The sequence below is a fragment of the Equus przewalskii genome, chromosome 1 (genome assembly GCF_037783145.1).
Source record: "Equus przewalskii isolate Varuska chromosome 1, EquPr2, whole genome shotgun sequence".
In the NCBI taxonomy this organism is placed as follows: domain Eukaryota; kingdom Metazoa; phylum Chordata; class Mammalia; order Perissodactyla; family Equidae; genus Equus; species Equus przewalskii.
In genome coordinates, this window is record NC_091831.1 from 18575105 (window position 1) to 18590000 (window position 14896).

A 14896-nucleotide genomic window follows, 5' to 3' on the forward strand; every position below is an offset into this window, starting at 1 on the left:
AAACCGCCCCACGACGAGCTGTGGCTGTCTGCTTGTTTTAAATCTTGTTGTAGGGAGGGCTATAAGTAACCCGCTTTCTCTCTCTCCCTTTTGAGGAAAAACCAGGTAATGGCACGTGGGATGGAAAGGAGGGGACAGGTGTCAAGGCTGAAGGATAATGTGGCGACTTCTGCCTGAGACCCTATCGGTCCTTCTAGGATGCAATGAGAAAACATTCTTGGCCTTCAGTTTTCACATCTGTAAAATGGGCTTACTAATACCCAGGATATTGTAGGGGAGGAAGAACCCAAATAAATCAGTGATGAGAATGCAGAACCCAGTGATGTGGTCTCTTGAGCTGCATCAATAAGTCATTGTCCACTGACCAGAGTCCCTTAGCCGCCAAGGGAACCAGGGCTTCGGGGAGCCGTGCAGTGGGAAGCCAAGCTGTGAGGGCTTTTATACACCCAAGGAGCTGAGAAGGTGCCTATGAGATGCCTCCAGAACTATTACTGCCTCCATGTCTGTACGAAGTTCTTTGGTGTTAGAAGCTACTCCTGAAAATTTACACAGAGTGATTCATAGCCAGATTCCCAACACAGCCCCTCGAAGGGTGGTGGAGCTCTAGAAAGATCTTTAGCACTATGAATGGACTTCTCCAAAGGGGAAAGGAAACCACTCCCTCACCAGGCACTGGCCTCCCCATAGAGCTTCCTTTTCAACACCCAGGAGAGGAACAAGAGCTCCTCCACCACTGCCCCAGCCAGTCCCAAACTCCCCCCACCATCCCCAGCAGGGCCTCCCGGTGGCCCGAGGACCGCACACTCTCTTGGCACCCAAGCACACGGCTTACCTGTCTTGGGGTCTACATCAGCAGGTAAGTGTGGAGGCGGGTTTCCTGGGGTGAAGTGTTCATTGCTGTACGTGATAAGAGGCGTGAGAGGGTGGACATGGTGTGGGTGCTGCACAACCGGCACTTTGTTCGACTGTAGGGAACAAAAGAACAGAGAAACACATCATCAAGCCAGTTCCCAGCAGCCCAAGACTTCCGAGCTCGGGACTCAGGGGCTCCCCTGACCACGCGCTCCCTCCTTGATTTTGTAAGATGCTGTCAATTCTGCTCGTAGCTCTGGCCCCAGTCCATGTCTTAAAAATAACACATAGCTGTAAGACAGCTCTGGGGAAGGTAGGCTTCAGTTTTAACCTCCCCACTGAGCCTGGCTTTTTAAATACCTTCTCCACCACCAACCCCATCATGGAGCCCAAGAGTTTGCACTTTTCCCATCGGCAGGTAAATCGGATGTGGGGACTTTAATCTCCCAGGCCTACTGTGTTCCTGCATGTAGGGGGGATCTCCTACCCCAGGGCCCCACCGGAGGGACCTTCAGGAGGCAGGCAGGCTTCACGGGGGACCGGCTAGGAAAACCTTCAGTTACAAGAAACCTGGCAGGGCCCAAATCCCATCCCCTCAACCTCCTTATCCACCACCCCCTGGCTCCCAGCCCTCCAGCCCCTTAGAACCAGCGGGCATGCTACAATCCTTTACAGACAGTGTGGATGAAAAGCTCCACTCCTGGCCTGGTTGAGGGTGTGAACTTTACCAGAAAGCTCAGAAACTGCCAGGCAAGTACCTGCATATTTTATGCAGATTACAGCAGGGCTGATTCATTAGGAATTTTATTAGGAAGTCATCGGGGAATGCTAATAAATTAACTGGATGATGATGAATTGGGCTAATAAAAGGTAGGCATGTTAGAAATGGGCAGTTCTCAAAAACAAAGTACAGGCATTTTCATCTTTGGAAAGGGTGGATAGGTGGAGAGAAGCAGGGCAAAAAAGAAAATCAATTTTAAGATTCTTCTAGTAGCCATGACCAGACCTTCCCCAATTATTCTCCTCTCCTTCCCCCAAGCCCACTCTCAGCCTCAGCCCACCCCAGCCCCCCTCCACCGGGCTGTGCTATGACTTAGCCCAGCAAGATCACAAAGAAAAAATTAAGCTGAAACAAGCGAACTACTGGGCCATTTACTGCGAGTAATCCAATTGCAAAAAACCCTATTCCCAATAGAGGATTTTCACTAAAATCCTACAACAGGGACATTTAACCAGATTAGGTACCAGCGCAGATAAAGAGGCTAGTATTAGATGATGAATGGATTAGAGTCAAGTTTCATTTCAGAACGTGTCTTCATTTCCTTTTATTACTTTTAGGGAGGCACAACTTGCATTAACGTCAAGGAAAAGGAATTGCATTCAAAGAAAAGAAGTGAGGTTCCAGTGCTGCCCACTAGCGCCTCTCGAGTTCAGGGACCACCAGCAGTTAGTTCTCTTTCCGTTTTTCTTCTTGTCGTTTTTTTTTTTTTTAAATGGGTAAGGAAAGGATATAACGTGGAAAGAGTATTTCTTACCACAGTTAATTGCGGGGAACGCATCTTTAAAAGGTGGTTCTAACTTTTTCATGAGTATGCTTGGGAAGAAAAATATAGCCTTCCTAGATGCTCCAAAAAAAAACTAGAGAAAAAGAAGTCCACACTTCCAACAGGCTGATTTAACGATTCCTATAAACAACTGGACACTTTCGCAGAAAAGAGGCTAGCTAGTCGCTCTGAGTCTTATGTTGTGAGTTATTTTGCAATCAAACAACTGAAATCAAAAGCACCAAAGCAGAGGGATTTTTGGGCCCCAGCAACAATTCCTCAGCAGCCATGAAGGTCTGGACGAGGCCAAGGCCAGCAGAGGGAAGGGCTGTGGCCCCAGGGCCAGTACTGGCATCTCCCGGATATATATTGAAGATTCTTTTAGAGGAACATTTCTATTTGGGACAACTTGAAAGATAACCAACCAATAAGCTCCCACTGTGTGCTGGGGTAGAGAGGGAAAAGAGAAAGGGACAGGGAGGGAGAGAGAGGGACAGGCACCATCAGATGGAGTGGAGACCACTAGGAGGAGAGGAAAATGACTGTGCTGCCTTCCAGAAGTTTCCGATTTGGTTGGAAAGATACACACTTGCTGAAATGAAAGAAAGCAGACCAGTCAAAGACAGTTTAAACTAAGTATGGAAAAATTGTGGGAGGAGCGGAAGAACCACCGACAGCCCAGAGAAGGGAACACTGTCCCTTGGACGTTGAAGGACTTCTGGAGAATGGGACCACCACAAGCAACGGAAGGAAGCAAGTGACAAGTCCATGATGAGAGCAGAAGGACTAGGAGAGGGCAGTGAAACCTGCGATTCTCACCCCTGGCTGACGCAAGCGTCTCTCAGGACGCTTACCACAAATTCAGTCCCCCAGGCCTAGGAAATCTCTCAGTAGGGACCTGATTCAGTAGGTCTGGGCTCAGGACCCAGGCATCTTGGGCCTGCCTAGGGAGTGCCATGGGCGGCTCTTCTGTGCAGCCATGACCCCTACACCAGAGAACCACACAGGCCGAGACAAGCACAAAGGTTAGGAGTCTTAAGTCCTGATCATGAATCAAGTGCTGGCTCTTAAGAGAATCCACAGAAACGGCTTAGCACAGAACCTAGCATGTGGTAAGCACAGGAATAGTGGTTTATTATTGTTGTTATTTTTATTGTTAGGGAGAAGCTGCCGATGGCACGGCTCTGTCTGCAGTTCAGAAGCACAAATTCCACGTTTGGCTTCCAAGCAGGACTAACAGGAAATTTGGGGGAAATTCTTTCTCTACTTGTCCAGCAAATCATGAAGACAGAATCTGGGCAACAGCGCAGTCCACTAGGTGTAGGACTTAAAGATTAATTCTCCCTCTTCCTCTTAGTTGCATGTACGAAGGGGAAGTTGAACACCTGTTCTGGATGCCAGCACCCTCGTATTATTATGTGCACCTGAGCCTAGCCAACTGGTTTTGTCCTGTTCAGTCAAAACTCTAAAGCATGGAGCAGGGTGGGTTTAAAGCTGCCACTGCCTGGCTTTGGGGGAGGGTGGGAGCCCTATAGGGATACAGTTCTCTTTTCTCATGGTGACTGCATGCCAGGAAGGTCCCTAGGAAACGATACAATCACATGTCTCTCCAGGTTGACTGGTTCCCAAGCAAGCAGGGAGAACACAGTTACACCTGCAGAGGCCAAGGTCTAAGTGGCGCTTCCATCCGACCTGCCTGTACCTGGATTGCTTTTGTGATGGGAGGATGTTCTTCTTGAAAACGCCTCCATCTCTCCAGCCTCAGAAGCCCACAGTCCTTTCTTTCTAAATCCCATCATGCCCATTGCTGGGTCGCACTGCAGTTTTAAGTTTCTTAAGGACAAAGACTGTGTATGTCTTCTAGAACTTGGTGTCCCCCAAGTAACGCCCAGCCTATGGGAGTGGTGAGTATCATCTTATAAACTGTGTAAGAACCATCAAACTGTGAGTGCCAGCATTAGAAAAAGAGAAGGATGGAGACAATCTCGCTGATTCATCTCAGTAAATGGCTGTGCTCTTTAAATGCAGTCTACTCAGAATCACAGAACAGACCTGGGTGGGCCTTCCGAAACCATTCAGTCTGATACTTTATTATAACAATGCCTTAAACACAGTTTTAGAGCCCATTGGCATGCACTCGGGGCCCAAGAGTGAAGGCTGAATTCAAGGAAGACCCGGGTTTAAATTCTACTTCACCAGTCTAGCCGTGCAACCTCTCTCGGACTCTCCTTTCTGTCTCTGCAAACTCCAGATGAGAACTGTGTCTACCTCATGGGGTTGTTGTGAAAAGTAAAAGAGATCAAGTCGGTAAAGTACTCAGCACAGGGCCTGGCACATAGCTGCACACGCCACGCAAAGCTTTGAAAGATACTGTGCAATGAATACTAATGATGAGCACACACGGAACACGCTGCAGACGGGGCTCCTCACTGCAAAGGGGTAAAAGCATAGGGATGTTTTGTGGCCACCTCTCCTCTCAGACACACGCTTTTCTTAAAAATGTGATATTCAGTTAATAAATATATCTTATTATCTCTTTTGAGAAACACCATCACTTTATACTACACTAAGAAATCAGACTGCCACAGAAGAGTTGAAAGTTAAATAAGAATAGATGGTGATGACCACGGCCCTTCCAGAACCAGGGTGAGGGCCCTGACGCAGGAGCCAACAGAAACGAAACAGAAAACACCCCCAAGAGGAAATGTCTCTTAGACGTCTCTTTTCTCTATGAACAGCTCCCACGTCTTTAAAGAGTTTTCTAAGGATTGTGTTAAAACTGTACACCAGCCTAAGAAAATTCAGATGGAAAAATGACCTTTCTTGGGGGAGGGACACAGACAACCTTCCAGAAATGCACCCAGGAGATCTAAATTAAAGCAACCATCTACGCTGGAGGGTGCTGGTGGGATAAACAGCCTGACACATGTCTCCCTGCCCTTTAGCCTTTTTACAGAGTCCATTGTTCAAGGTCAACAACTACAACATAAAACCAGGTGGCTTTTAGGGAACTGCTTTATCTAAGTATTAAATATGTCTTCAAAACTACCCTCCAGTGACAGCTACCTAAGGTTCAAGGTTGGCGGGGGGCGGGGGGATGGTCATGGAAACTCCATGCAGAGCCTAAGTCACTGGTATTTAACCTTTTAAGAATATGACGAAAACTAGGAATCTCTGAGCCACAAAAACAGTCAACATTGACAAAATAGTCCACATAAGTTCAGGGAGCTATGGTGCAGTTGCCTGTACACATCAGCACCATCAGCACCTGGAACCCCTGGCCTAGATGATCTGAGGGGAGGACAAGAGAGACGAGCACTGGCCAACTGCTACTCCAGAAGCTCCATACCAAGAGCACACAGCTCACTGCGGCCATCATTTAACGGAGCCTTGCTCTGTCCCCGGCTCTGTGTTGAGAGGGACATCCTTTATTAAGGCCCCACAACAAACCTATGAAGTTGCTGGCATTTCTTACTAGTTCCACAAGGCAGGTGAGGACATCTGTCCAGGGTCACAGGCCTTGGGAAGGTGGTGTTTCCAGGGCTCACACGCTCACCTTCTTGACTCCACCACCCGCTACTGTGTCTGCATAGACTGGCACCGAGATGGGGCTCAATGCATGCTGATGTGGGGAGCTGCACTCAAGGAGCTCAGCCTGGGCCAACCTTCCCAACTGGGTACTGATGCTTCTGGACTCACAGAGGGATCTGTTCCCAAACCCCTACCTACCAGTCTCTGGAATCTAGACCAGGTTCAGGAAACAATGTCTCCCACCTTCTCCACCCCAAATTAGGCGCAGCTCAGGGCTCCCTGCCTCAGCCAGGGCACTACTGCCATAGGGCACTCAGTATTTCTAGCAGGGGTTTTTACAGCACGTAGCTAATTATGAGAGGTGGGGGGATAAGGACATTTAACAGGATGTTTCTCAAATACAGACACAAGCAATATCAGGGCCCAGCAGGATTCTGGTCAGAAAAACACATTCTATGTGGTCAGTTCCAGCTGACAAGAAACCAAAGAAAAAGTCAGCTAAAACACCAAACCCATTAAATGAAGCAAACAATATCTATTTAATAGGAACCCAAATCCTCATCCGACTTTAAAGCATTAGGGCTTTGTGCTTTCTACCTGGAGAAATATGGCTGTTACCCAAAGCAAAGCCTTCCCCAGTTCTGTTCATTAAGCTCTATGGGTTTTGAGCATTGAACAGTTAAATTATTTAAAAAAAAAAAAAAAAAAAAGGGGGTCCTTTAATGGCCCTCAAAGTGCACAAAGCCTTTCTATCCAAAGTATTCATTGAACCACGATGGGGGCAGCCGGGAGGGAGGTGCCCTTGTGGCTGACCTTTGACCTCTCGAGAACCCTTAAGCACAGTACTCTGCAACTTGGCCATGCCACCCTCATCGCCGAGTGCCCACACACCCGTCCAGTGCTGCTCATGATTTGGAACCTGGCAAGTGAAAGATTGATTCAGGCACTTCTAGATTCCCCTGCCACCCCTTCTCTAACCCCAACCCCTCAACCTTCCATAACTGTGGGGAACCCAAAGGGAATGAAAGCTTGCCATTCACCTCACAACCTATTAATCAACAGACGTTGAAAACAAATAGAGCTATTGCTAACCCTGGCCTCTCGGCCGGCCCTCCTCTTCAATACTCCCCTATTGCTCTCCCTTTCTGCAGAAGAAAAATGGGCCAGAAAGTGCCTTTACCAGCCCAGCACAGTAAAACAAAAGCAGCACAGAGGAGCATTTGTCAGCCTGCTCCCCTCCCCGGGGGTGGATACGGAAGGTCTTCAGTGGTCTTACGTTACCAGCCCTCCCAGGGTCTGAAACTGACATCAGGAAGGGACACTGTTTACTCCAGTTTTACACTAAAAATGGGTTTATAGCTCATCTTATGCATTTTTTCAGATGCCGCTTACTACGGTTGCACCGAGGCCAATGGCGACCAGCAAAATGTTAATAGATGTTGCACGTGACTGGAACCGTGGAGCCCTGGTGGAGAGGAGGGGTTAGGGACGAAAAAGGTGGGCCTGCTTCTTACTCGTCAACAACCCTTTGTGACTCAACTAGTCCTATTATTTCAGGCTATGAACTAGAGGGTGGTGGAATGGTCAGCGAACGTAACCCTCCTGCCTCAACAACTCGTTACCCCAACTATGAGCAACCACTCAGGTGCCAAATGACCTCAAGGAGACACACAGAGCAACCTGAATCCAGGCCTGCATGCAAGGCTCACGCCAGCTTATCTGGTGACCATCCTGCAAACCTCCCGCACACATAGAGGGAAAGGGTGGCAGGGCGACTTCCACCCCCCCACTAGAGGGGGCTTCTTCAGACATTGCACACTGCCCCCTCCTCTCACAGCTCCAGAAGCCCAGCCAGCTAGGATCCACCTAGTGCAGCGCCTGGGGTCCATTCACGGTTACATGTTGCCCCTCTCTGTCTAAGGCCTTGCCCCCAGCTAATGACACATTGTTTCCCTGGACAAGACTTCTATTGATAGCTACAGCATGGCCTGTTGAAAATAATAAATAAAAGAGAGAAGGCTTCTCAAGGTTCGAGGCTTGCTTGGAGAAATGAGGTGGCTGAGAGAGAGGAGATCTGCCTGTGAGATGCAGTCAGCAACACTCACTCTGCAACTTCAGCCCCCAGCCTACATGACCGGCCAGGCTGCTGAGGAATGGTGTACCCAGGAGGCTGCGAAGTTACAGCTTCTACAACCCACGGGAGCCTGACACTCAGGGTGCTCCTTATTTGTTTTATAAATCATGAATGGCTGACTCCCTCCCAGCCCCCGAATGAAATCCACGTAGACATCAAATCCATGCGGACAGCAAGAAGAGGAAGAGAGAAGATTCTTTCTGCTGTCTATGAAATTCTGCCGACTCATAGTTTCTCATGGATTCACACAGGCATGAAAATTCTTCGTGCAGAGAAATGACTGAACAGGCAGGCAGGGAGAGAATAAATGTGCAGTCAATTTCCATCCAAATTCTCTCACACATACATGCATATACAGAGAACTAACTCAAACCATCCTAAGCCCTTGGCCTTTTTTTTTTCCCCCTGTTCTATAGTATAACCACCCAACTGGTAACACACCAAACAGATTGCCAAGTGTTAAGGGTCCAGGGGGCCAAATTCACTCTTCTTAATGACCTTTTCTTAATCTCCAAAAAAGAGGAGGGGAGGGTGGGGGTAGGAAGGAGGTGTTGGGGTGGAGGAGTGGGCACACGAAGGGGATCATTTAAACCTGGAAAATAAAGATGTGCTCCAGCTGCCTGGCTTTGTGAGAGCCGCCGCCAAGGCCCGACCCAGCAAAGCTGTGCTTTCACAGGCTCTTGAACAATTACTTCCAGTTAAGTTCATTACACATAATTTATTTCCACTCATTCTCATTTATTTTCCAATAAAAAGAAAGCATCCCATTGTGCTTTCCCCATCTAACCTTTAAAGCACTTGCAAGCTTAATTCTTGGCCGGCCCAGTCTAGGCTAGCCCCTGACCAGTGAGTTCCCAGCTTCTTCTTCCTGCCTGCCTCCCTCCGGGAGCATGCCACAGCATCTTGGGGGGACAGCGAGGGGGTGCGGCAGCGCAGTGGGGTCCCCTGACTGTCCTAATTCTCCACCAGGTCTCAGAGATGAAGAATCAGCCACTTGACCCCTGAGCGATTTCCAGGAATTTGCGACTTCCACCCTCCCGCAAGATATTTCTCTACTACTTGGGTATTAAATGATTCGCGTTAGCATAATCAATCTCCTTAAGTGTCGGAGTTAGCAGAGAATGTTTGAGAATTGGGTAAGAGGGTACAGCTGTTTCTAGAAAAGGAGATTTTCAAAACAGAGCCAAGAATAAAACTAACCTAACTCCAAATGAAGAAATCCAAAAGCTCAAATTCAAAACAACTTTTAAAAATATAATGATTTCCAGGCCGTCTCCCCAAAACACAAGAACCCCAAATCTAAGGATTACTAAATATAATGGAAAGGAAATCACCAATTTTGACTTAGAATAAATTTTAAGTACATAATGGCTATTACATCCTGGGGATTTCAAGAAAGAAGGAATGAACAAAATCTGATATACCTTCCTAATTTATTTATAATGAACAACTGTATAAAAATGTCTTTTGCTTTCCTTATACATCCTGTGCCTAACTTTCGAATCTAGACGGTATTTGAAATTCATGCCTGTTACATGAGTCTGATAAGAGCTTAAGGAACAGCTGTTTCCTTTCAAGGACAGGTACATTTCTCCCTTCTAGAAAAGAGCAGGTCACCCGAGAGGAGGGATGAGTGTTTTCATGTGGCCCAACAGATACAAATGGCCCAACCCTGCGTTCCGTAGGAATTCAGCGAAGACAGACTGAAAGGAAGATGAATTCAAAGGCAAACTGCATTGTTCTGCTCTCCGTTGCCTTGTTAGTGTCCCAAACATGGCCATCCTTTAACGGACATCTACAGCCTCAATAAATGAGGCACGTGAAAAGGACACAGAGGTGTAATGGGCGAGGAGGACACACACGATTTCTGCTCCCTCTGATCACAAGCTGAAAAGTTGGAAGTTTAAGGTAACAAGGGAAGGACCGAGACTCAGGCAAACTTCAATTGTAAAAAAACCTTCCAATGTGTGCAGAAGTATGTAATCTGGAGGGCATGTTAGGATTTCATCACATCCCAAAATATTGCAGAAGGAAAGAATTCCGTTACACAGCTCAGCCAGGCCCCCCATCAACCCCAAACCACCAAGGGGAGGTTTCCCTAAGAATATAAGGTTGCAGGCTCTGTTGCTTCCAGAAAATGCCAATGCAGCATCCTGTTGTGACAATACAAAGATCATAATATCTGTATCATTGGAGTCAGCAATTGACCCTTTCAAAGCAGCTCCCTTCTCATAAGACATCAAGAATGGAGGTTTACATGTCACCAAAGCAGCAGGACCGCTATTAAGGAACCCAAGTAATTTGAGCAAACAAAGGCCTGGAACTTTTCGGGAATCTCGAAAAGGGAGACTGTGCTGGGTGGGAATTTGTGGCAATGCAACTACTACACCTGCAAGGCCAGCTCGCACTCCACTCCCCACTGTTCTTGACAGTTCATACCATCGGAGACTGAACTAGGAAGGTGCACACAACCAAGACATACACCTGTCACTCCTTCACGCTCAACTAGAGAACTATTTACAGCTTTGTGTTTTCATAAGACAGGATTTAATTCACGATTTTGAAAACATAAGGACTCTCACAGTCTGGAATATATGTCGTTCTTTCTTCCCCCCAAAATCAGATCTAAGAGTGGACTGACCACTGCAAATGTTTCTGTTTGGCCCTTCAACCAAAAATAAAAATAAAAGTAATAATTAAGATGATTAAGGAATCGCCCGCAAATTCAAGAGAACGCCCTTACAGCTGCGGCAAAGGATTCGACCCAACAGTTGAACAGAGTGTAAGGTATCTGGAGCCCAAAACTGGCATCAGAGGAGGGCCGTCTCCGCAATCATTAACAGCACAAGGGGCTGTCATCAGTCTCTTGCTCAGGTTTCCAAAACACATTTTATATTAAGTTTAGAAAATACAAAAACACCACAAACAAGACGGTAGCCCTAAAAGGCCAGCCTCTAAACTCGGAGATTGAAAATAAATACCACTGAAGACAGAGCAACAGAAAGTTAGCACGAAGCATGAAACCAAAATACACAGTTTACACCAGCCCTGCTACTGTCAAAAGCCTATCGCTCAAAAACGTTTCAAGCTTCGAACGTATGCTCCTCTAAGAAGCCGTGTCATCCTTCCTCCTCCTTCCTCCAGTGAAGCCCACCCTGGTGGGTGAAGGAAAACAATGTGTTAGATGAAATCCCAAACCCCACCACCCCTTTCCAGATTCCAGCTCCCTGACACTTGGGGTGCCGGGTCTGCTATATATCTGTAAGGATTGCGATGAAAGTCAAGCTTTCTCTCCTCCCCATCTTTTTTTTAACCCTTTCCCCACTTCCCCCAAAAAGTGCTGTGAGAAGTACAGAGTGAATGAGCACAGCTGAACTTGACCATTTATTCTTGCTTTGTTTTTTCCTTCCCATCGTCTAAATTATTAAAAAAAAAAAAAGCATAGAGGTTTAATGGTCAAGACCATAAGCAACGACAGGAACACTCTCTCACACACACACACACACACACACACACACACACACACACTCTCCACTACTCACCCAGCAATTCAAATTGAGGTGCCAACCGCCCAACTGCTGGAAGAGAGAGAACCCGGAGGCCACAGCGCCTCCCTTCCCACTCAAATCTTCCATTCCCACTAACATCGCGTCCCTCGGGTACATAACAGCTTTGGTTTTCTTTCTCTCCACCTCAAAAAAACTTTCTCTGTACCTTCAAGATGGGACTGGGCCAGCTTTTTTTTTCTCCTCTCTTCCTGCTTTTCTCACTTTTCTTCTTCCTCCCAGCTTCCCCTCCCTTTATTCCTTCCACTTAAAGAGCTGAAAAAAAGCATCTTAAAAAGATGGAGATGGCTCCAAATTTGTGCCCTGGTAGACTCAAAATGCTTGGAGTTCTCACTCACATGGCCTATGATGATTTTGTTAATTCTTCCCCTTCCACACACATCGCTCAAAAACCAAAACAACAGAGAAAACAAAAACAAAAAAATGCAAACAAAACAAAAAGAAACCTGGTCATCTAGTTCACCCGGTTGCAGAATAAATTTTAAAAAATATATTTCTTTAATTAAAAAAAACTCCTAGTTTCTAATCTTGACCACTACAAAATCCGTGGAGGAAGGGGGAAGGCCCATTTCCCCAGCCAGCTCAGGGCACCTAAGCAGAGTCCCCCTCCCTCACCGTTACCTTGGGCACTGGGGACCGAGCCACCGCTAAGAGTAGCTAAGAAATTACGGTCAGCCATGAGGGAATGATCAACCTAGTGCGGTAGGCAGGCACTTTATCTGCAAGATTGTCAAATCCCTCAAAACAAATTTCTTAGAGAGAGGGCTGCCATGGGAGAGGGGGAGGGAGGAGGAAAGTATATTTTCTTGTCACAGTGACACGGGAGTGACACTTGGTAGGGCCTTGCCTGCCACACGTACACACCCTCCTTCCCTTCCAGAGGAAGAGACTGTGCCTGCGAGATTTCCAGCTGACCTCTCTGGAAGCAGAAGAATGTAAGCTTCCTGTGTTCACTGGCATGCCAGCTCTCGGAACGCTAGCTAACGCGCTATCTGACGGTTGAGTTTCATGAGCTTTCCAGCTTCCCCCCCCCTCCCCCAGAATGAGAGAGAGGGAAGGAGAGAGGGTGGGAGGGAGGGAGAAGAAGAGGGAAACAGAAAAGAGAAGGAGATGGGAGGAAAGCTATCCCTGAACCCCACGAACCGACTTACTTTTCCGGGGGCTCTCATAGGATCCAGGGTCGGGTACATTTGTGTGGGTTTAACTTAATTGGAGTTGAGAGATTCAGGCATCACAGGCCTGAAATTGTCCTCTTTTACATGAAGGAGGGGAGTGGAGGCTGCTCCAGGAGGGGCTCAAGACAGAAGAAAGTTGCAGAGGACAAAACTCGGCCAGAACGCCTTTCCGGTCCTTCGGAAACCACCCCAAGTGTTAAATCATTTCACCCTCTTCAAAAGCAAACACACAACTCTGATTTGCATGCAGGTAAGAAAATAGCCCTGGCTGCCACATGGGAGCCTGGACCTGTCTTGCTTGAAGCAAGACCAGTGGCAAAGATCTGGTTTCTTCTGGCGGCAGGACACTGAACATAGAGATGTTTCTAATTTACTGACTCAACTGCCCAGTTGTTTATCTCCAAACCCGTAGGACTGTTTTCATGATGCTGGTCTTTAAGCAATCTGTTAATACACCACCCAAGTTAATAACCCTCGCCGCCCCCCCCCCCCCAAAATAAAACAAAAACAAGGGCTGGAAGGGCTTAAAGATAACAAAAAAGTGAGAATTCTTGATTTTCTTCTTCTTTCTTAAAATACTGCTCCGTGGCCCCTCTTTCTGGACTTATCCGGCCTTGCTGTGTAAGTGTCAGGCAGCAATCTTTAAGGCCCTTAATACCAAAACAAAACCCCGCCATTTCCCTTTACATGGCGGTAACAAAAGCAATGAGCCTCCAGTTTGACAAGTAAAAAGCCCCAGCCACACAGCCCCCTAATTGCCTTCCCTCCCTCTATTCACGGGGACCACCACACTCGGCAGCTGCCTTTGTCACACACGCAATTTCTTAAGTAAACTGCAAGTTCCCTCCCGGCTGATGGACAGCTCCCAATCACTCAGCAACAATAACTTAGAAAGTGCAGCAAAGAGAAGGGGCAACTTTGACTCGGAATTTATTTTCTGGCTTTCTCAAAAGACAAGGAAAATGGAAACAGCAAGATGAGCCAACACATTCCAGACAGACCTCCTCCTCCTCCTCCAAAAGAACAGGGAAATCTCATGGATTTCTTCAAACTAACTCCTAAGAAACTGCTTCCGGATACCTCTGTCCCATCGCTCCTTCGGAGTCAGCCCGGCCCCCAGGGCACCCTAATTTGTCAGAAGTACACCTACGCTTAGCACATTTTCATAAAAAATCAGAAGGTGATCGATGGCTGCAAAGTTCTGTGGTTTTCTTTTTAAAAAGAAAAAAAACTTCCCCAAACCAAAAAAACAAAAACAAAACGAAGAGCTTCCTTTCCTTTTAGCATAAAATTACGAGCATGTGCAGAAGAAATAAAGGAAAAAGGCCAGGAGACCTGCCGGTTGACATACCACGGTCCACATCATGAGCAAAGTTCTGTTTTGTTGTTTTAAAGAAAGAAGTTTGAGACGGGAGGAAGGAGAAATGGGTCTTGGATGAATGTATATGGAAAGTAGAAAAATGTGGACCCTTTATGAAAAAATTTGGGGATAGACAGGGAGTACAGGAGCCAGGAGGGTGGAGCGTTTGTGACTTTAACTTGGTGGGTGAAAAGAAACGAAACCCCCTCCCCAAGGATTCACTTTTAAGTTAAACAATAATAAAAAAGCAGGTTTCCACTGTCACAGGCTGAAAGTACGGAAGAAAAAAAGTATTGTCATTTTCTTTTTTCGTTGTTTTTTTTTTTTAAGGGGAGTTAAAAAGGAAAAAAAAAGAAGACTTACTCCATCGGGCACCTTACCAGTCAAGACATCAATCTTAAAGTTATTGCAAAGTGACAGCGGACCCTGCGAAGGCTGAGACCGGGAGCATGCAACGGCATTGGACAGGCAGGGATGCGGCAGGGCAGGGCGCGGGGAGGCAGCGGGCCGGCCACCGCGCACCACCCGCCCGCCGCCCGCGCACGCCCGGCCCCTCGCTTACCATCTAGAGCGGGTTGCGGGGCTCTCCTTCCCGCCGCCGGCTCGCGGGCATGCTGCCGCGCGCCCCGATGGCCGCCCAGGGCCCGCGCCGGCCGCTGGCTCCACTGGAGGGCAGCACCCGCCCTGCAGCCGCGCGGCGCACCCGCAGCACGGGGGAGCAGCACACAGCAGCA

General features: G+C 47.5%; 1 protein-coding gene and 1 long non-coding RNA gene across 51 annotated transcripts in view; one reads left to right on the forward strand and one right to left on the reverse strand.

The window, feature by feature from the left end:
- The window catches only part of TCF7L2 (transcription factor 7 like 2), a 193504-nt gene that overhangs the window by 24425 nt on the left and 154183 nt on the right, over positions 1 to 14896 (reverse strand). For all 50 annotated transcript variants that reach the window (XM_070603145.1, XM_070602075.1, XM_070602142.1 and 47 more), the window contains one exon: positions 833 to 965. In XM_070603145.1, the coding sequence (XP_070459246.1) occupies positions 833 to 965 (133 nt within the window). The remainder of the gene's footprint in view (positions 1 to 832; positions 966 to 14896) is intronic.
- Positions 703 to 10750, forward strand: LOC139080825 (uncharacterized). The gene is made up of 2 exons (XR_011535652.1): positions 703 to 856; positions 7309 to 10750. It is a non-coding gene; the product is annotated as an uncharacterized lncRNA (long non-coding RNA).